General features: G+C 38.8%; 1 protein-coding gene across 4 annotated transcripts in view; it reads left to right on the forward strand.

The window, feature by feature from the left end:
- The window catches only part of Phactr1 (phosphatase and actin regulator 1), a 508,872-nt gene that overhangs the window by 17,659 nt on the left and 469,171 nt on the right, over nt 1–22,042 (forward strand). For all 4 annotated transcript variants that reach the window (XM_063259891.1, XM_063259893.1, XM_063259894.1 and 1 more), the window contains one exon: nt 9,189–9,335. In XM_063259891.1, the coding sequence (XP_063115961.1) occupies nt 9,189–9,335 (147 nt within the window). The remainder of the gene's footprint in view (nt 1–9,188; nt 9,336–22,042) is intronic.

Genomic DNA, 22,042 nt, shown 5'->3' on the forward strand with positions numbered 1-22,042 from the left:
TTTTTGCTAGCACTCTAGTTTTTACTTAAACTAATTTAAAACCATCAGAAAAGTTGCACATATAAAATGGTACACATGTATACTTTTGACTCATGTTCACTTACTGATAACATTTTTTACCTAGTCTTCTCCCTCTTGTCTCTATCATGTATATCTCTCATCTCTTTGTATCTACTTAGAATACAAACACGTGTGTGTGTCCCTACATTTATGTATTTCTGAATCATCATGGCTTTATTTCTATGACTTCCATGTGCATTTCTAAGAATTGGAATAGTCTTCTTCACAACCATGACACATCTATCAATGGCAGTAATTTGACATTAATATTTAAATTTAACCTCATTATTTTAACTACTTTCTCCTCTCTAGGACACAATAACTGATACTCACAACCTACAGGAAGGGAGGTTTATTTTGGCTGGCAGTTTTAGTCCATAGTTAGCTAGCTTCAACATAGAAACAAGATGGTAGAGGAAATGTGCTGAGTCCCTGGAATCTGGGAAACAGAGAGACAAGGGAGGAACAAAGCTAGCAGTAATATTTTCTTTCAGGTCACCCTCCAGCCAGCAACCCACCTTCAATCAAGTACCACCTCTTCACAGCATATTTAGTTATTCAGTTCATAGGTGGTGAACTGACTGATGAGTACAGCATCCCCATGATCCAATCACCTTCCACACATATGAGGATTTGGGGTTATTACAGGTCTGAACCATAATACTCATCAATCTTCTATCACAGCATATTAGCCTTACTTATTCTTGAACTCTGTGTAAGTGGACTTATACATTATATTTTCTTTTTACAATGGATGGTTTGTTCAATACTGTGTGTATGAGATTCCTCCAAGTTAGTGCTTATAGCTATAATTTCTTCTTTCATTTTTGTGTAGTATGATGCTGAAGATACTATAATTGTTTTTATATTTTTTCCCACTGATGGCCATCTGGATTGTTCCTGGTTTGGGCCATCATAAGACAATTTACTGCGGACTTGCCTAGAATATATACATATATATTTTTTCTCCATATATATATACATATATATAATAAATATATATAATATATATTATATATGTGTATGAAAAAATCACATTTTTCCAAAGTGATTTTCAAGTTTGTATTTGATAAATAATGTCCAAATGCTCCAAGTTTTCCATATCCTCAGCAGTCATCAGAACTGAATGCTTTTTAAAATTTAGCACTGAGATTACAGCTTAATTTTCCTATGAGTCCTTCCATATGTTTATCCAACACTTACATAGTAACTTTCAGTGAAGCACCTGGTCACGTACTTCATTATTTACAATTTATTGTAAATTCATGTTCCAAGTCTCCAGGTTTCCTTTTCACTCTCATAATAGTGTCTCTTTAAAAAAGAAGAAGAGACTGCTTACAGTTTATTTCTACCAAGCTGTGGCATATGTGAGAATAAAGCTATTTATAGTATTCTGCTAATATTCTTTTATGGCAAAAGGATCCATGGTGACAACCGCTAGGTGTCTGCTGATACTGGCTAAGTTCTATCTTCTCCTTTTATCTTTATTACTCTTGCTACAGGTTAATCAACTTCGCTGTTGTTCTTGTTTTGAGGATTAACTTTTTGTTTTTTTGTTCATTGTTTTCCTATTTTCAATTTATTTATTTCTGTTTTTATTTTTATTAATTCTTTTGCCTGCTTGTTTTGGACTTTTTCTTTTCTTTTTCTAAATTCCTGAGGCAAGAGTTTAGATTACTGATTTTAGATCTTTCTATTTCTTGAAGTAGGCATTTGGTGCTGTAAATTCAATTTAAAGAGGGAAAAACAAAACCAACAATAGAAGAAAAATAAGAAACAAAAGAGACAAATAAACAGCAATAACAAAAAAACAAAATAGTAACAATACAGGCTTTCAGAACAAAATAACAACAAAGGTTATTATTTTGCACAGTTATCTTCAAAAATGTTACTCCAATTACCAGATAGAGACATGAAAAATTGATTTAATCCTGACTGTTAACTGCTTTGTTTAAAGAACTAATAGCATTAGTAGTACAATCATCTGAGCTATCTTAAGTGTGTATATACAGATTTATATCTTTTTTTCTTTTCCCTTCATTTCTCCTGTTTCTGTATTCAAGTTACTTTCCCCTTGGAGAAGTTTCTTATCCTTTCACAATATTTTCTGAAGATTCTGGATTTTATTTACTCTTTCAATTTCTTACACTAGGGAGACAATATGGTATTTACACATGTAAGTTTGATTTATTTCAATTATGAGCATGATCTCAAGTTACATCCATTCACCTATAAAAGCCTCAGTGTGATCTTTCTTTATAGATGAGTACTCCATTGTATAAAAATATCACATCTTTTTAATCCCTTTCTCGTTGATGGGCATTTGAATTGTTTCCAAGCTTTGGCTGTTACAAATTGTGAGAACTGCTGCCAATCTCCCTAATGAACATAGATGCAAAAATCCTCAATAAAGTACTGGCAAACAGAATGCAGCAAGTCATCAAGATTATATACCAGGACCAAGTAGGATTCATCCCAGCAATGCAGGGATGGGTCAGCATACCAAATCAATAAATGTAATACCCTACATCAATAGAGCCAAAGATAAGAATCACATGATCATCTCAATAAATGCAGACAAAGCTTTTGATAAACTCCAACCCTTATTCATGATAAGAACCCTGTGAAGAACTGAAATAGGTGGTCCTCACCTCAGTCTGATAAAAGCCATCTATGACAGAGCAACAGCCAGCATCATAGTAAGTGGTCAGAAACTGAAAGCTTTCACTCTAAAATCAGGAACAAAACAGAGATGCTGTAAGTTTTATTAACAGCACTATTATAGGTGTGTCCCACATATTTGGATTTGTCACTTTCAGTGGTGTCTTGTGATAAACAGTTATATTTTTAATGGCAACATCATACCTTTCTACTATTGTCAGTGCTATTTAAAAATCCTTGCTAAGGCCATAAAAATATTTTCTTATGAAAAAAAATCTTGGAATGTTATTGTTTGCCTTTCACATGTAAATCCACAATCATTTTTGAACTAGATTTTGTCTGTGGTGCAAGGTAGGGATGAAGATTTATTTTCATCTACTGTGGGTCCCCAAGGGACCAAGAACTATTTATGAAAAACTCTACCCTTTCTCTACTATATTGCAGTCAGAGTTTTCTTATAGTCAAGACGACTGTTCATATTTGAGATTATTTTCAGGATTAGCCCCTTTCTCCCATTGGTCCATATATCTTACTTACATTTGTGCTCTATTCTTTGCCTTTATAATAATTATTAATGTTGTCTCCATGTTTCATCTTTCTAGTTGTGCTACCTTGTCTTCTCCCTTTATGTTTTCATATGCAGTGTCAAATCAATGTGTCAATTCAAAGAAAAAAAACCTGATACATGATTGGAATTTCATTGATATTATAGATCAATTTGAAGAGATTGATGCCTTAACAATATCATGTCTTTCAAATCATGTTTTCAATCCATGATGTTTTTAGTCCCTGTGTGATTACCCCATTTCCAATTTACTTAGGCCTGCTTAACTTCTTTCAACATTTTTTCTAGTTTTTCACATAGAGGTCTTGCTTATCTTTTGTTAAATTTATTCATAGGTTTTTGATGCTATTGTAAATGCTATTTTAAACTTTATTTTTAAATCTGAAAGTATATAGAAATAAAATTGATGTTTTATACTAAAACACATCCAGTGATACTATGAATTCTTAAAGATTCTGTATGTGTACAATCATAACAGTTTTATTCTTGCTTTCAAATCATGTTTTACCTCTGAAATTTCCTTTATTTGCATTCTTTCTCTATCTAAGATCTTTAGTGCAATACTCAATAGAAGTAATGACAGTGGACATACTAGAGAGACTTTTAAAAATCTAAGTACATGGGTTTCATCCCAGAAACCCTGGCTCACTAGGTTTTGATTTGGAACCTTCACATTTTACAAGTAAATTCACATTTTACAAGTATTCCAAATAACTCTGATATAAAGGTACCATGAAAACTTAAGATGCATTGAACTGTATCTTAAGTGATATGTTTTACTCACCTGCAGAATTTTCTTATAAGTTTGAAATAGCACACCCTTATTTTTCCTCCCTTCTCACCTCCAATCTCTTCTACACAGTGATAGATATAGAACATATTTTTGAGTACCATATTATGCTACTTATCTTGTTTTGGGTCTAACTCTGGGAATGATTTGCATGTAGGGTCTGCAGTTTTAAATTATTGACTGGCTTTGTAAAGGCAAAAAGTGTGTTTGCCTAGGCAAGCAGTCATATTTTAGAAAGAAGCAATGATTTTCAAAGAACCATATTTGCAAATTGTTGAGGTCATTGTTGAATTTAATATTCTCTTTCTGTCTACTCATATCTACCCCGGTGCACACACAGTCACGTGGAAATTGTCACATGATGGAATAAATATGGGAAAATTAGATTTTAGAGGATTCAAAATTTCATAAAATAAACTTAGGTAATATGAAATCACTTGAAAGAAGTACACATATTAGGTGTCTAATTACAAATCAAGGGAGAAAATGCATATTTTTGGATAAAGAGATAAAAAAAATGCCATAGATACTTATTGCAAGGAGTAGAAATATAAGTGATAGAACTGTGGGGGACCAGCGACAGCTGAAAAGATAAGAAATATGAAATATAAATGAGCTTTATTTTGAGAATGCGGGGAGAGACACCCCCGATCCCCTGGGGTGCAGCATCCCCCCCATCGGCAATCTCTCCATGGAACACCTGGAGTGGGGGCATATAAGTAGCCTAGGTTTGGGGTGGAACCTAAGGGGGCATTAGGAATGCACAGGTAGCCCACTGGTCTTTGTTTGGCGCCATAGGTAAATTCCTAGGAGATAGGAGCTCCTTGGTTCCACCTCTAAGGCTTCACGGGCTACAGTGTCCTGTCTGGGCCAAAACTCTTTCAAATAAGAGTAGCTACAAATAATTATAGAGCTGAGACCTTTAAGGACCTTTAAGGTCATGTCTTCTGACCCTTGCATTTTTAGAGGTGACTTAACTGTGTGACTCCTGGCAGAGTGATTTGTCCCTATGAGTTATTACCTTGTAGGGATACTAGAACCAGCATCCACCACCTTTGACTCCCATTCCCATGCAAAGTCATGAGCATGAGAGGAATATCCAAGAATAATGACAGTGGGAATCCACAAAAAGGAGTCCTCCATATAGAATAAGAATGGAGTATAAGAAAACAGATTGATTCTGTGGAAGGGTAATTAGAAAGAGTGAAAGACAGACATAAGAAAGAGGGCAAAGTGAAAAGAAAATAAAACAATTAATTGAAGAACAAAATAAATGAGGGAAGCCAACAGTGAAAGATAATAATCAGGAATGAAATGTCATAAAAGAATTCAAGAGCCTAATAAATGATGAACTATTTCATGTCCACTTTGTCAAAAGTAGATCTTTCTAGAATTGCCTCAGTAATAAAATAGTTCATAATGAAATAGTATGAAAGTGCATTTAAGACAAGAAGAAAGACAGTGGACATCTTATGACAAGTCCACAAAAAGGAGTCCTTCATGTAGAATAAGAATGGGGAACATCACATTAAGTTTAGACTCATGGTACCTCCATCGTTGAGTCACTCCCAAAGTCCCTTTGAAGAGGAATAAACCTAAAGTGATAAAAACACTAAATTCCCAGGTGTCTTACTCATTGCTGACTTTTTCATTACTGAAGCACAATGCCTGGTACCTGCAACTTAAAAGAAAGGATATTTTGCTCTCAGTTTGTAGAGGTTTCAGTCCATAGTCGGCTGACTCCAAGACCAGGTGGCATGGAAGAGGGGTATGACAGAAGAGAGCTCAGAGCATGGCAGACAGGAAGTAGGGAGAGACCAAGGGAGAAGGGAGGGAGATAGGCCACATGTCCAGTGACCCAGTCACCAGGTTTTACCTCCCAACATGACATTAATTTTAGACTCATCATACCTCCATAGTCAAATCACTCCCAAAGCCTCAACTATGGCTTCATGAGCTTTTGGGGAAACATCTAGATATAAACCACAATACGATCCTCTAAAGTGTTAACAGGAAATAGTGACACAAAGATACATGTTTCTATATCAAAACCATTGATATATAAAGTCAGAGACACATTGGGAAAGATAAAGTTAGCTATTCCAGCAAATGACTTTGGCAAACCTGGCTAATAAAACTACAAAGGGATGGAGAATTCCAAACTTTGTGAACAAATCACAGTGTATCATTTCAAAGGAGAGATAGTAAATACAACTGATTGAGTTTATTTCCTTATCTTTTGTACTCCCTTAAGAACCTAAACCTAAACATTACAATTACACTATCAGTTTACAGCCTAATTAGCGTGTAAAAATATTAACTTTCGCAGTTCATTTGATAAGCCAAAGATCCCTCTTGTTTCTTGGAATAGTAGGATCTATTGTTAATCTATGTTTAACAGAAAATAAATATGATATAATGGTAAGGCCAATGTTATAGAAAAATGAATTTAACATGTAGTTAGTACACCAAATGTATGTATCTACAAAATCAATTCACAGTCAATACACTGTCCATGAATTCCATATATACCGTCAACAATGTTAGAACACAATCACATTTGTACCTAATACATACATTTTTTTCTTCTGATTTATTCCCTAAACAAAGTAACAGTGATGTATATAGCATTTACATTATGAGTTACATATATATATATTACATTATAAGAGTTATAAATATATATATATAATCTAATGATGAGCTAAAGTATGCAAATATGCAAAATGATGTGTATAGATTCTATGCAAATACTATGCTATTTTATATAAGGGAATGGAAAATTTGATTTCAGTATCTATAATGAGGGGAGGGATGACCTGCAACCAGTCCCCAGTGTTACTGACTGCTCACTGAGGACATAGTTTTTGAAATCAAACAGACATGGACTTGGTCCTCAGTTTAGCTTCTCACTAGTTACTTAACAGTCCTCTCCTTTTTTCTGTCTTCTCTCTGTGTACTTTCCCTCCTTTCATTCATTCAAAAACACCACTAGAGCATTTTCCATGTGCTGGGTTGGGGTTCCAAATACATTCTGAGGGGAAACATGAGACATTTATAGCAAACACATTTGTCATGTATTTCCATGAGCACAGGTGCAGATGCAGAAATGAGCTGGACTTGGACCAATTCCTCATAAACTAACAATACATAATGAAAGATGAGACTTAAGGACCAACTGATGTCAGATTGCCAAGAGCCCTGGGTGCCAGGACAAGCAGTTTCAGATTAGGACTAACAATTAAAACTCAAGTGACAATTAAAACTAGAGTGCCAGTCCAGGATTGGACTAAAACGGGGGAAAATTTCAAGAAGGATAGATTGCTAAACACTTCAAAGAAAAGAAAAGGACAGCTCTAACTGTCAGACATTGACCTTTGGGAGGGGTGAGACTAGAAACCAGTGCTGGAATAAAAAGGGAATTGGGAATTAAAAAGGGCTGGGGATTTAGCTCAGCGGCATAAGCGCCTGCCTTGCAAGCAGGCAGTCATGAGTTCGATCCCTGGTACCGATAAAAAGGAAAAAAGAGCAAAAAAAAAAAAAAAACAAACAAACAAAAAAAAATCTGGCCCCCGGGGTCCCTAGAGTCCCAGGGGAAGATTAAACAGGATGGCAAGAATATAGTGTGGTAGGAGCTGAGGAGGCTGCCCGATCAAAGGCAGACACAGTGTCCATAAACTGAACAATTTCGGTGCATACATGAACGCAAAGGCCAGCGAAGGTTCCAGGGTGAGGAAATACAAAAGGAGAGAGAAGTGAAAGCCCAGGTAGCAGAGGAAGCTCGCAGAGTTGGGGTGGCACTCCTTCCTCTGAGTCTGAAGGGCATGACCCCACAGCGAGATTCCCTTTGTACCAGAAGCAGCCAAGGTGGAAGGTTATCCTTACTCGGGGAGCACTTATTAGATAGCAGAGTGCCAGCATCCAGGCACAGAAAAGACCAAGGGACCGAAGTTGCAGAAAGACAAACATGAAAGAGTAGAGCCCATCAATAGTTCCAGTGGAAGCATCAAACCATCCTGATTCGCACCCTGGAAGCCTTTCTGCTGCTTCTTCTGTGTTGTGTGGAGCAAAGTGGGGCAGCGGTGCAAATGTTCAAAGGCTGACAAACCCTTTGATCCCCACCTCTCCTTCAGAAGCAATGACAGGGAATGGTGGGGACTGCAGGCCCCCCTCAAAGACTATCATTTGTGCTACCCATGACCAAATAAAGAGAAAATCGGAGGTTAAAATGAATGGGTGTGTAGGTAGAGATAGAGGCATCCTAGAAGTTAGTAGTTGGAGCACAGGGTCACTAGTTCTGTGCAGAGATGATTTGTCTATATGCAAAAGGATCATTTCTAGAAATCTTGCTGCCAAACCACTTCCAAACTTGAGTACGCTTTCTCTCTACTCTTCTACCTTTAAACTGTAAAGGGGAAGATAAAGGGCTCCTGAGGGTCTCAGCTCTGCCTCTATCTCTATTTGAGGTTTTGGTTGGGAGAAACTGGGCAGAGGGCTTCCCTGGTCACAATGCCCTCCTGCAGGACCAAGCTAGCAGGGTCTGCAGCTTGGAGCTTGCACTCCAAGTGTAGCATGCAGGGAGCACCAAAGGCTACAGCTGTGTGGCCTCCCATCCCCAGACCAGAGGATCCCCTGAATAAAGAGACCTTAGCGTGCACCTGACTCGCAAATGAGTGCTTTGGAGGGAGAGGGCACAGTGCTGAGTGGGCATCTTTGCTGGGTGTCTTCCTTTTCGCATTAGGCTGTCTGTGCCAACAGCTGAAGTCCGGCTGCGGGCAGGAGGCAGGTGTCCTCCGCAGCCCTGACCCCTGGATGCCGTGCTGGGAGAGGGGTTAGGGGAGCCCCAGACACAAGCCAGGGACAGCCTGGTCTTTGCTCCAGTCCACAAATCCTTAACGGGTTTTCTTTCTCTCCCTTCACCCTTTTCTCTCCTCTGCTCCCTTTCTTTCTCTCTCCCTCCTTTTTCCCTTTTCCCTTTCCCTCTCTTCCCCCTCCCTCCCGTCCCCTTTCCCTTCCTCTCCCATCCCCCTGCCCATGTGCGAGCCTCTTCCTTCCCCTCCTCCCCTTTCCGCCGGCCTCCCTCCCTCTCCCTGCCTCTGCTCCTGCTCTCAGCTCGCCGGGCGACCCTGCTCCTGCCTCCCACATTAATGGCGGCATCTTCGGAGGATGACATAGACCGGCGGCCCATCCGGAGAGTGCGCTCCAAGAGCGACACGCCGTACCTCGCCGAGGCCAGGATCTCCTTCAACCTGGGGGCAGGTAAGGACGGCCGTGCCGGCTCGCCTCCGGGCCACCTGCTCCCTCCTGCCCCGCTGCTCGGCGGCTCAGCCCCCGCCCCTCCCGGTGCCCTCCCCAGATGCCCTCCGCCCCTGCCCACCGGCCGGGCGCTGCTCGCCGCTCTTTGTGTGGAGGGCGTGTGCGCGCGCGTGTGTGCATGTGTGTGTGTGCGCGCTGCGGGTGGGGGAGGGTGGTGCGTGGAGCCCTGCACCGGCTCAGGAGTCACACGCGGGCTTTCCCCTTCCAGGAAGAAAAGAAAGTGTTATCCGTGCTAACAATGATCCCGGGAAGCTGCCGGAGCCCGGTGCGCCTGCTGTGGGCGGAGGGTCTGGTGGGGGGAGGCTGGCTGGCCCGGCTGCTACCGGGTGGAACTTGTTGGTGACAGCCAGACTCTGGTGGATTTTGACGGGTGAATGCCACCGGCTGGCCGCGGTGCTGGACTGGAGAGAGGGGCGGGGCCGGCTGCCGGGAACTGACCTTTCCCGGGCTCCAAGCAGTTGGAGAGCAGCCGGTGGTGCTTGTCCTATAACGCGTGGTCTATGGGACCCAGGTTGGGCGACTCGGTGCTATCCTTAGAACTAGTGCTCAGAGTGACCCAGGAAAAATTGAGTGAAAAGAAAACTGAGGGAAAGGAGAAAAGAGAGAGGAGAGGGATGAGGGAGACAGAAGGGAGAGAAGAAAGGAAGGAAGAGGAAAAGACAGAGAGAAAGACAGGAAAGGACAACAGAAGAAAGACTGAGCTGTGCCTCAGCCGGGTCCACTTTCAGTTTCCTGATGAGAAATGCTGGAGTCTGCTAATCCCACTGCGGCTGCTGCTCCAAACTCACTTCTGATGAAGTTATGCTGTTCACCACTGCATTCACAGGGCTGCCTAGCTCAGTGACCACTAAAGCGTCCACTCTGGCTTGTGTCCTTCCCCCCAGGGCATCTCATTATTCTAGCCATTGTGGTGCAATGCAAGGACTCTTAGCTGCAGACTTACTTTCAAAATAAGTTTTTAAAAAGACACAATACTTTTTCCTCTAGGAAATTAAACTCTTGAAAGTGGAACTGAGTCAAATAAGTGTGTGTGTAACACACACCCACACACGTTTTGGAGCAAAGAAACTCTGCAGATGATGAGCATTTTACATCCTGGGGAGGAGGTTGGATAAAAGAGAATGTTGGGCCTGAAAGGAGCACTGACTGCTAAGAAAGCACATTTTCAAGGTTGGAAGAACAGGAGCTGAATGTGTCAGGGTAGCCGGGTGGACTGGTGCGTGATTTTCCTGTCTTAATGATTTGGGTTTTTTTTTTTTTTTTCAATCATATGCATCCCATTACTTCCAAAATACTTGCCTTTGAGTTTGGGGCTGGAGAAAAGAAAACTTCACCTGGGAAGTTTTGGTTGGCTTTTGTGGCATGTTGGAGCAGCTCAGGCTGCTCATCTCAAAACTGTGAATCAAGGATCTCCTGCTTCTATATTCCAGGTTAAATAGATGGTCACTCAAAGTCCTTCAAAGGACTGAGAAAAGCTTTTCTTAGGGCCAAGATTATTTTTGCAACCCACTGATCCTGAAAATCACCCCACTGGACCCCCTGATAACAAACTCAGCTATGATTCTTCTGTGTTTTTGGGCTTAGCACAGAAAAAAAAGGAGCTAAAGCGGCAGGTAGTAAAGGTGTTTTGTTTTTTTAACCTTGTGCTAGTACTTTTATAACAGAACAATAAAATAAAGCACAAAGGAGAGTTTCAAGTTTCAGCTACTATTCAATTACATCCAACACTGAACCCCTTTGCCAACAGATTAAACCTAGTAACTTGCAATGTTTTATTCTGCTTAAATTGCTCTGGAGTCCAGTGAAAGGATGTATTAGGACTTTTCTCCCTCTCGTCTGGCAATAAGCTGGGCAAGTATCCAGCACTTCCTGTATGTTCCTTTAAAAACCTTAAATGCAAAGAGCAAGAGAGACACCAGAGATGAAGAGAATGTGTGGAAAGGACCTTGGTGGAGTAGAAAGGACCTAGCTCTTGGGAGCTTCCTTGCAGCCTGGGAGCTGTCCTCTCTTCGTGGTGCTGAAGCAAAGAGGAGCGAGGCAGAGGCTTTGGCAGGAACATGGACGGAGGAGGGAAGGGTGCTCAGGCTCCCTAGAAAAGTCTCTACACTCTTCTGGGGAAAATGCTGGAGATGTGGACAGCAAAACTTTTCTATCCCTGCCCACCTATATTTGCTGCCTGTTTACTACTCCTCACGCCTACTGTTTCCCTGCTCAAATCAGGCGTTCTTTTGCTCTAATTTTGCACCGGCTGCTCACTCCTGGGGATTTGTTTATTTTCCAGCTGGCTTCTGGTTGCTTTCCTAACAATGTGAGATGCACTTGCAGATGTTCCTTTCCCCCTGCATTTAAAAGCAATTGTAACCCCTGATTTTAGAAAGCAAACAGCCTTGTTTATATCCTTGAACAGCAAGTTGTAATTAAACAATTAGTGCTGTTATCAGCATTGCTGAACAGAGAAGCCCCACAAACTCCCAATAAATTATATAATCTGGGCATAGTAAGACTCTCATGATAGCAATTTATAAACAACTTCGCAGCAGGGATTCCTTTGCCCTTTTTTTTCTTTCCTCTCCTGCTCCCCAAATACTCATGCATCGTTTATTCTTTCTCGAGATATTCTTTACTGTTTTAAACTACGTATGGCCCTTTGCCATACCCACTCTTTATATATAAATTCAGGTTGAACATTTCTTCAGGGAAATAGTTATACACATAATGATTTTACTTGGCTTTCATAAAACCACTTGACTACCAAGTTTCTTCCTCTAATCTGTACAGTCACTAAAGAAAGTAGACTGAGCAGCTTGAATATTAATTAAATGCTAAAACATCTCTTTAATTACACCTTACCCATGACAGTACTTAATAGCATCATTTTGGAGAGAATGCCACAGGTTGAGTAAGGGATGTATTTCTTAACCAGTAGTCCCAAGCCATCAAAGTATGGCACCACAATGTTGGTCTTTCCTCTCTACTTCCAGGTTCACCCTATACTGAAAAAGTTGAGAATGTAAACCATATCTTCTATTTGTCTGAAAGAGCCTCTTTTCTAGGTTTTAAACTTCTGTTCAGCATTTAGAAGGTACCAATATTGATTGCTGAAGACAGTAAAAATGCTGAAGGAAATTAAGTTAATGAGTTTACGGAAGGTGATCCAGACATATTAGACCTCATTTGAAACATGGGAAGTGGGTTTATTTCCTGAGAAATTCAAATGTGTTGAAAAGACATTCTGTAATAGAAGAGTATGTTCACACATTAGTAGCAAGTGTTTCCGATTATGTTCTCACTTAGTAATGAGCATCATTGACATTTAGCTTGAAAGAGCTCACCCTGTCTTATAAAGTCAATCATTCACTACATGGAAGATCTGCAGCTCATGGGGCAGTTCTTTCCTCTGCTTCAATATGTTTTATCCTGACAATACTTAGAAGAGTATTTAGTACATAGAAGGTCCTAAAACTGAAATGTTATCTGTAATTATACATTAAAGTAAATGAAAGTATTCTGGTAAGGAGCAGAATAAAACACATCTAAAATTTCTTAAAAGATTATCAAAGAAATAGTACTAATAAACATGATGGTTTAGGAGTATTTAAAGCAAAGAAACAATATCAGGCATTATTGTGAAAAATAAGTACTTTCCTAATCATAAAGAGGTGTACACTTTATTGGCATTTGGAATGGCTTTAGGTGGGAGAGATTTTCAAATGCTTGACATAGTCAACTCCAGAAAGCTCATACTCTTTGTGGATCTGAGATCTGTTTTGGTCCTCAACATTACCCAAACATAGCTGTTTCTAATTTCCTCTTGTCTCGTCTACTATGTACAGCCCAGAAGATAAAGGCAGTCCAAATTGGTTTGCTCTACCTGGGGCATAAGAACAAATTGATCAGCACTTGAAGTTAAAAGTAGTGTCTCAGAAGATGTTATTTCCTCTTTTACTGAGAAGGAAAACTCTTTATCTCTTAGTAGAATTATGAATGCCCATGATACTAAGAAGTAGCAACTCAGCACATCCTATCATCACGTAGTATTGGGAACTATCTCTGGACAAATCGGGAACGTTTTCATAGGAAACTGAGATTACTTCATCACCCCAAAGTGTGGTAATCATCCTCCTTTCCTAATTCACTCAAGAAACATAGTGTGTTCCTTGCAATGTTTTTGTTACTGATTTCAAATTGAAATTAGGATTCTATGTTACTGATTTTCAAATTGAAAGCTGGATTTTTATGTAGTACCCCGAAGTCCCCTCATGTGAGTTGCTTCTCTTTTATTGAGCAGATGAGATTCAAATGACTGAAGGCATTGCTGTGCTTCCCTCTCTATGGGCCACAGTTAAAGGCAAGCTAATCTGATAACCTGTTGTCATCTACTAAGGTAGTGCTAATAAAGATCACCCCAGATAGTATGCATAAATATAAACAAGTTACAGGAAAGTAAGTAATTAACAGTAAGAATAGGTGGGTAAATGTTGAGGTTGGCCATTTACCATGCCATTGTTTCCACAACTTACACTTTTATAAAACATGTGGAACAGAACATCTGTATTGGGTAATTAAATGTTCTTTGTATCTATGGTCTGAGCAGCATTAGTATTTTAAAACATCTAACTATTCTATTTATTATTACCTTATAACCAAACAGTAAATTATTCTTCAAGTTGACTGCACATGTCTATATAATTTAATTCCATGGGACCCCACAGAAGCATGTTTTTGTATGAAAAATATGAAGTAAAATTTCAAAGAAGTTTATTTTAATGCATCTCTTTACAATGGTCATGGGCAAGTCATATAACTTTTCTGAGTTTTATTTACTTACCCCCAATATGAGGAATATAAGTTTTAAATCTCTAAAGCCATATCCAATCTAAAAATAACTTGCACTTCTAACTTTGGCTATATTATTGAATATGAACTATACCATTGATTTTCTATTCAATATAATCTTACACACGGTGCACACAAAATAAAGGAATTGCAATAGGAATAAAATAGTTGATCACAGCAAAGTGATGTTGAACTTTAAAAGAACAAATTTATATTGTATACAGATACCTCTACATTGAAATTATTTTAAATTTGAATGTTAAGGATTAATCTTCAGCAGGTTAGTGTTCTCAAAATAATTGGTAAATGACTAAATAAGGTACTGACAAAGTCATATGAATAAATGTAGGGTGAATAAACAAATCATGAATCTCCTTCCTAATTGACATTTCAAATCCTTTAACATGTTCTCTTTTAGAATTAAAATTAAATGAATAAGTAAGATTTATACTTTCCCTTTAACCATTTAGATTGCAGACCAGCTAGACAGAGCATTCAGAACATTGTAATGTACTCCTGTGGAGTTCACAGAGTATAGTCCTAACCTAGACACCAAGCTGGCCATGAACTATAAAGAACAGCTGTCCTGTTCTTCATTGGCATAAAAACTGACAGAGGCAAATACACAACTGACCATCATAAATATAGCAGTGACACATTAATATATTTTCATACCTATATCTTAATAGTGAAACAAACATTTTAAACCTCATGTAGTTATTCTTTGATGTATGCAATTTAAATTTGTAATTACTATTTAGCACACAAGCAAAACCATCAAAATTTGTGTGGAAACAAAAAGTAATTTGCAGAGCTGACTTTTCCTGCCTTCCCTTCATGAAGGGAAAGGGGACATTCTGTATAACTACTGAACAAAATAGAGCCTTAATAACACAAAGCCCACTGTGTTCTGCAGTGTCAGCTACAAAAGAAATTAAAGTTTCTCAATATATTTTACCACCGCCCCTACCCAGTTGGGGAGGTGATAAAGAGAATATAATTTCCAAGGGTAAAATAGGACAGGTTGACATTTTAAATACTTTAATTTATAAGTCTTTTTATATAATGAAGGATAGTTAAATAAAGACAAAATCAATTGTATGGCCTTACTTAATGATGGTTTCACGTGACTCTCTACACAAGTTGCCAAAGGACAGTAGGAATGATCTCACTCTAGTAGTTATTTAACATTTATGAATACAAGTGCTGTGTAAAAGCTCATAGGTTTCCTATTGATTTTTTTTTGCATACTTACACACCCTAACCTAATAATTCACCAGTGGGATCTCCGATAGTAAATACTTGGGATGTAGCTGAAGACATGAAGCTTTGGTTTTGCAACTGTTCTGAACTTCAATATGCTCATTTGCCATTTATAGATGAAGAAAGCCCCATTATTATGGACTTCTATCAACCAAACCAGGATTTGATTTAATATGAAAGTATGATTTAATCTAAACAGAAATAGCTTTATTATTCTTAAGTTCTTCTCTTATTTTACCTATCCCCTTGATTTGAGGGATGGGAAAATTATGTGGTTCCATTCAATTAACAAATTGAACAGCTACGTAGCAGACCATTTTAGATACTCAGTATATATTAATGAATAGATTTGACCCTCACGAATTTTAACTTCTGAAAGTGTATCATATACAATAAAAAAATGTGAAAGTTGAGTATCTTTTATCCAAAATGTTTTTAGGACCAGAAGGGTTTCAGAATTTTTTTTTTATTTTGGATATTTTCTAGGATTTTTATCAGCTGAGTATTCCTAATCAAAAAATTCAAAAATATGATGATGTTGAAAAAGTTTTGGATTTTGGAACATTCTTCGGATTAAGAGTCCTTAACCCATAATATATCAGTACATCATAGAGTGTGTCATAAATTAATACATGTTCAGGCAAAATGGAAAAGGCAGCAGGAAGAGTGGACTGCAGTGTTGACAAGGAGAAAGAATTTGGTTAAAATTCTTCAATGCAACTGAAAGAAAGAATAGTGTCATTATGGGATGTAGAAAAAAAGTGAGGGAAGACAAGGATAAAGTCCCTAATCCAGGAGTGTTCCCGAGTGGCAAGGAGCCCGGTGTGGGTAGAGAGGAGGGAATGAGGGGAAACGAGTGAGAGAGGAGGGTGGAAGAGCATGATCATAGTGGGTCAGGTGGGCATTGAAACACTTTCAGTAGAAGTGGGGCAGCAGAGGGCTTTGAGCACAGCAGTAACATCATCTGACAAATTTTCAAAAAGTTACTGGGGCTATTGTGTTGAGAAAAGACTCTCTTAGAGCAATGAGGAAACAAGTAAGGCAGCTTGGAGAGCATCAGAGTCATACAGAGAAGCCAAGGTGACTCCTCAGTGAGGTGGAGCCCAACTGCAGGAAGTGGCCAGAGTCCCTGCCTCTCTGAAGGTCTGTCCAATAGGCTTCTTTGGTAGACTGCACATGACTTGTGAGAGAAAGAGAAGATCAAAGATGCTGATTGGCTGAGAGGACAGAAGTGGTTGTGATTCCTGTTGGAATGTTCTGGAATTTTAGTACAGAGGAGTTGAGTGTGAGCTGTGTGCTAGACATCTAAGTAGAGGTATCCAGTAGGAAATTACACAAGCTGCTGTTTCAAAATGAGATTGGGCTTAAGTAATAAGCGAGCTGTTTCTATGTATAAAGCATTTTCTATAAAAAAAACCATTTAGTAACATTCACTGTGTCACTGATATTACAAGTGTTTGTCTATTTCTTACAATGACCATAAGAGATTGGTGTTACTCTTTTTTTTCCTTTTTTTATCCACGTGGACATTAAGCCATAAAGAAGTCAAATAACTGAGTGAACGTAGTACAGCTAAGAAGAGAAAGGACTGGAATTGGAATCATATTTTGTATGACTTCAAAACCTACATTCTAAATGGCCATGATTTACCCCAGGAGATCAAGCTAATATTATCAGCTTCACTCTGAGCTCACGCTTAAAATTGAACACACCTGTAAGAAAGAAAAAGGAATGAATTAGGGAAATGTCCTAATCTTATTAGCACAAAGTAGAGAAGTTTATATTTCTCTTTTCTCTTTACTTTATTCTTTCAAGAGACCACTCCCAAGTTTGGTACCCTTTCTGAACCATATCTTACTCATTTGAGAAAACCACACAAGTTCCAAGTACATAAATGCTCACATAAGGAGTAATTTTTTCTGGAGTTAAATTTCACTCGTGTTCAATCCCTTTTTCATAGATTTACAAAATGAATAAAATACCTCGAAATGAGAAAGGAAACAAATCATCCCTAGACTCTGAAAATTACATGAAGGGTAGTCTATCCTCTGACTCAAATTGATTGAAGCAACCTTGAAATATATTTTGAAAATGGCCACACGAAAGTCAGAAAAATCAGCTGGAAGTTCTGACAGTTCTCTGAATTTGGAGGAAGTCCTGAGTGGCAATGAAACAAGAAGCTGTAATGTGTAGGTGACACCTTGCCTAACTGTCATTGCTTCTTTGAGACCCAAGAGTGAAAACACTTTGCCAGCAGGCAAGTGCCAAACACAGGCCAAAAATAGATGGGGTCTGGGTGGGTCAAACAACTTTCCATGGTGAAGTCTGGTGAAAATAAGGCACAGATATAAAGTTATGAATGACAGACGGATTCTGCCAAAAGTGTTGCCTTTGCCACAACCCAGAACTCAATCTGATAGTTTAAAGTCATGTTCATTTGGGCTTGATTCTCATCACTGTACAAAGTGTGTCTCCCTAGAATACTATCCTTTGACCAAATTCTTGAATTTTACAAATGTTTTGGAACTGGAGCAAGTTTTACTTTCTTGGTACCTCACTTTGGCTTTTCCACTTGCTGACAATATTGAAGAAGAATCCTACAATTTTGAAGTTAAAAGTAACAGAAACCCCCCCCCCATTCAACCTAGTGAGGGCCACAGGGGGCATTGGTCCAGCTTGGCACAGGACAGACATTCAGCTAAATAACCAGTGGTGACCTTCTTTGTAGTCCTCTCTTGTTTTTCTCTTCACCTTCTCCTTCTTTCTACTGATCACCCTATTCGTTTTGACCTCACAAAATATAACAACCAGAAGTTTCAAAGCAAAGCCTTCCTTTCTGAGAGGGAGAGATCTAAATGTCCCCTGTGGATCTGCGGGAGTCTAGGGCTCTTCATTAACTCCCACTTACACCACGGAATTACAGTTTGCACAGCTGCGGGACCAGCTGCCCTATGTTCGCAGCAGACCATGCCACACTGCCTCATAGCACCCTGGCTCTATCTAATCATGAGGCTGGCTGTAAGCAGATAAGAAGCAACTCTCAGTGAGAAAGCAACTTTAGCCAGAAGTTTCAGCATAGGACCTCAAGCTGCCTTGTGTGTGAAGAAGCTTCAGACTAGAAACAATTTCTCCATGGGTGTGTGGTTCAGGTGACACAGAACAGATAGGAAAAAAAATTATGAATGTTTGAGGGTGTTATTCACTTACTTACTTTTATTGAGTATTACAGCTTTGAGCTTTCTCTTAAATGACTGATGTCCTTTGTAAAACAAGTAAAAATTTTTAGCCAGTTGCATGGGGCTGGAGCTGTGGTGGGTAATCCCTACCACGCCAAATTCTTGTTAATCACTGGTTCCTTATTATACATAATTTATTGTCCACAGTTTTCCTCCATGTAATTTATAGTTTCTGACTTGAGTTTTATCATAAAAGACATTTGGTTAATGGGTTTTAAGCAAATGAGATGCTCAGTAATTTACTGCAATGGTACAAAATTTCACAATGACTACATCTTTTTTCAAGTTACAAAGAGCCTCAGGTATCATTCCTTTATGCTTTCATGGAAGAGGCATTGTGAGTGTGCAGGGATAAATCATTAATGTGATTTCTGAAGTTCAGCCAACAGTGGTCCCTACACGCCACCTACCATTCATCTTCACTGCAGAAACCCTGCTCCTGTTATGAAGCAGCCAGACAGCCTTGGCAGCAATCACTGTAAAGGTTGCTCTGTTTTCTGTTTAGTTTATTTTAAAAATCCTTGTTTTTAAAAGTTGATTCATATTTTTACATCTATGGGTAAGGTAATATGCTTTCAGGTATCTTGAGAGCATTTCTACTTCTAGATACAAAATATTTACTTCAATTTTTCTTTCCACTAAAATCTGAATCAAACCATGTTACCACTCATCTCCTAAAACAGCAACCAAATAAATGGAGTGTGTGTTAAGTGTAAGACCAACTGGAATTATCCATAAAAATAATATCAGGTCAGGCCAAACTAAGCTCAAGTTGGTGTTAAAGTCACTTCATTGGCCTCTGGGTTCCAGCTCATGTAATATGATCTGTGTGAGCAAATCCTGTTGTAAAGCTACCTCACGAAGAAATGTACCATCTACAGAGCCCTTTCTTACGCCCAGTTCTAAGAACAATTCAGCAGAGTTACAGCCACTAGAATCTGCATCCTATAGCTTCTGTGACAGTGGAGTAGAAATACCGAGTCACAACTTAGCCAACACAGAAGTAAGTCTGGAAAAATCACTCCAGAAAGCATTGCTTTATTTATTTCTTATTGCTATATTGTTGTTCATTTACTATATGTAATGTGTCTTTAAAAAAAACTATAAGCAGACCCTTTGTACACAAATATGCATATATTATCAGTATCTCACTGATTTCTTTGTGGTGATGGTCTAAAGTCAGGAGTGGATGCAGAAAGTCAAGTGGCTAAGTGCTATGGGTTAGATCTAGAATGTTCCCCATAGGGTGGGGCTTTCAGAAGGTGACTGGATCATGGAGGTCCTATAATTGACTTGGTTGTTAGGATGTGGGAAGTGGTAGGAAGTGTGTTACTGGGAACATGACTTGGCAGGGTATATTCTTGTCCCCAGCTCCTCCCTTCTCTCTCTGCCTCCTGGCTTCCATGGGTGGAACAGGTTTTCTTCTACCATCTTGTTTCAGTGTTACAGCTATCCAACCATGGACTAAAACCATGAACCAAAACAAATCTCTCTTCCTTTAATGTGTGGGTGTTGAGTATCTTGTCCCAGCAACATGAAAGTGACTAAAATGATAAGTAAAAGGTAGCATATCAGGCTTGCTCATGTGAGGTTCCTACTGACTTGCAACACATCATCATGCAGAGGAGGAGGAATACCTCTGGGGATCATTAGTCCAGCGGGAGGTGTTCAAGTGATATACAGGCAAAATGACAGTCTGATCAATGAGTGACATAGGGAAGGGAACTTTGCCCTATAGAAGATAAGTGGGTTTTTGTCCCAGATCTGAATTTGAATTTTGACTATTAGACAATTTTAGGGTCAGTTTATGAAGTTCAGATTGCTTACCTATAATATGGAAATACCCAAGTCTCAGAATTATGAGCATGGCATTAAAAGGGAATATAAAGCATAATGCTGGGTATAGTCATTGCACAATAAATACTTTTCAAACATATAAGCAAGAAAGAGGTATAGTTTAGTTTACTAACACAGAATCTTGTTATTGTATCACTACTACAATTATTTCATTAGATTTTCATATTCTTTTAGGGAAAGATAGGATAGGAAAAGAAAAGATAGTTTTTTATCTTTACCATGACTTACTTCATTAAATACAAAGGACTGTTGTATACTTGATACAATTGAACAGTTTCATCTGCAATCAAATCCACTAGTACTTACAACATCCAGAAGGAAGGGTGCCTTTTCTGAGGGAATAAAGTATACTTTCCTTAGTCAACTTTGAATCTGCATGGATAGTAGAGGCTATGGCTTGTCATATTGTAAAAGATACTTTTTGAGTGAAGGATTGGATGACAGCCATGCCATTCCATTCCTGTACCAAACTTGTAGGAATTCTTCATCATCTGGTGACACCTCTGGACACCTCCATGTGTTTGGTTCTTACTTGCTTGTAACAAGATCTGTGAGTGGAATCTTTAGACTAAGGAGCTTAGAACTATTTGCAGACTAGTCAGATCTCTCGGCATTGCTGTGTATACTTCCTTAATCCCTCTTCTTCTCAGAGGAGGGTTCAGATATCTGATCTTCTCTATAGAGCTTGTGTTTAGCTCCTAAAAATGTGGCAAGTTTTATGCTAAGTTTTCCTCGTGTTACTTTGTAGTTTCAGTAGCATTGGCAATGGTACCCATAGCCTTTCCTTATAATATTCAGCTTATAATCTTGGTGATCCCATCAACGTGGAGAAAGAATGTAGTACAATTCTTGCAAAGAAGATTAGATGTTTAATCTGAATTTCAAGGAATGTTCTTGATTTTGCCTATTTTGAAAATTTAGAAATGGAAATGAAATAGGTATTGAGAATAACCCTAGTATGTTTCTCTGCATTCTCCAGAATGTTTTCTTTATGAGCTGTGTCAAGGAACTGATCTCCTTGTGATGAAATCATAGAAGCATTTGATATATTTCCAAAAACCTTGCCTAAATTTTACAAAATGAACAATAATGAAATTGGAATAGTGCACCCGGTGTTGAAGGCATTGAACTAGACAAAGTTAATCTTTAATTCCATTACTGTACTTGGGCTGCCTTAGGATTATGAGAAGGAAATTTATTTGAGTACTTAATGAATTGGGCTGATAGAAACCTTAGGGATTGTCTATTCCATCTAGCACATTTTGAAAATAAGGAAATTATGACCTGTGGAGCTCTGTGGTCCCTAAGTTAGGAAAAGAAATTGGAAAAGAAAGCTCTTCAGAATCTAAGCATTTAATAGTGCCTCAGTTCCACAGGAAGGATGAGAACAACTCACTGAGTTTCACAGGATTTGTCTGTGCACACTTCTTCCCAAATCCATCAGTGACATCACCTTGG

This window comes from Cavia porcellus, unplaced genomic scaffold, assembly GCF_034190915.1.
Source record: "Cavia porcellus strain 051 isolate PalLab524CR breed Dunkin Hartley unplaced genomic scaffold, mCavPor4.1 scaffold_13, whole genome shotgun sequence".
NCBI lineage: Eukaryota > Metazoa > Chordata > Mammalia > Rodentia > Caviidae > Cavia > Cavia porcellus.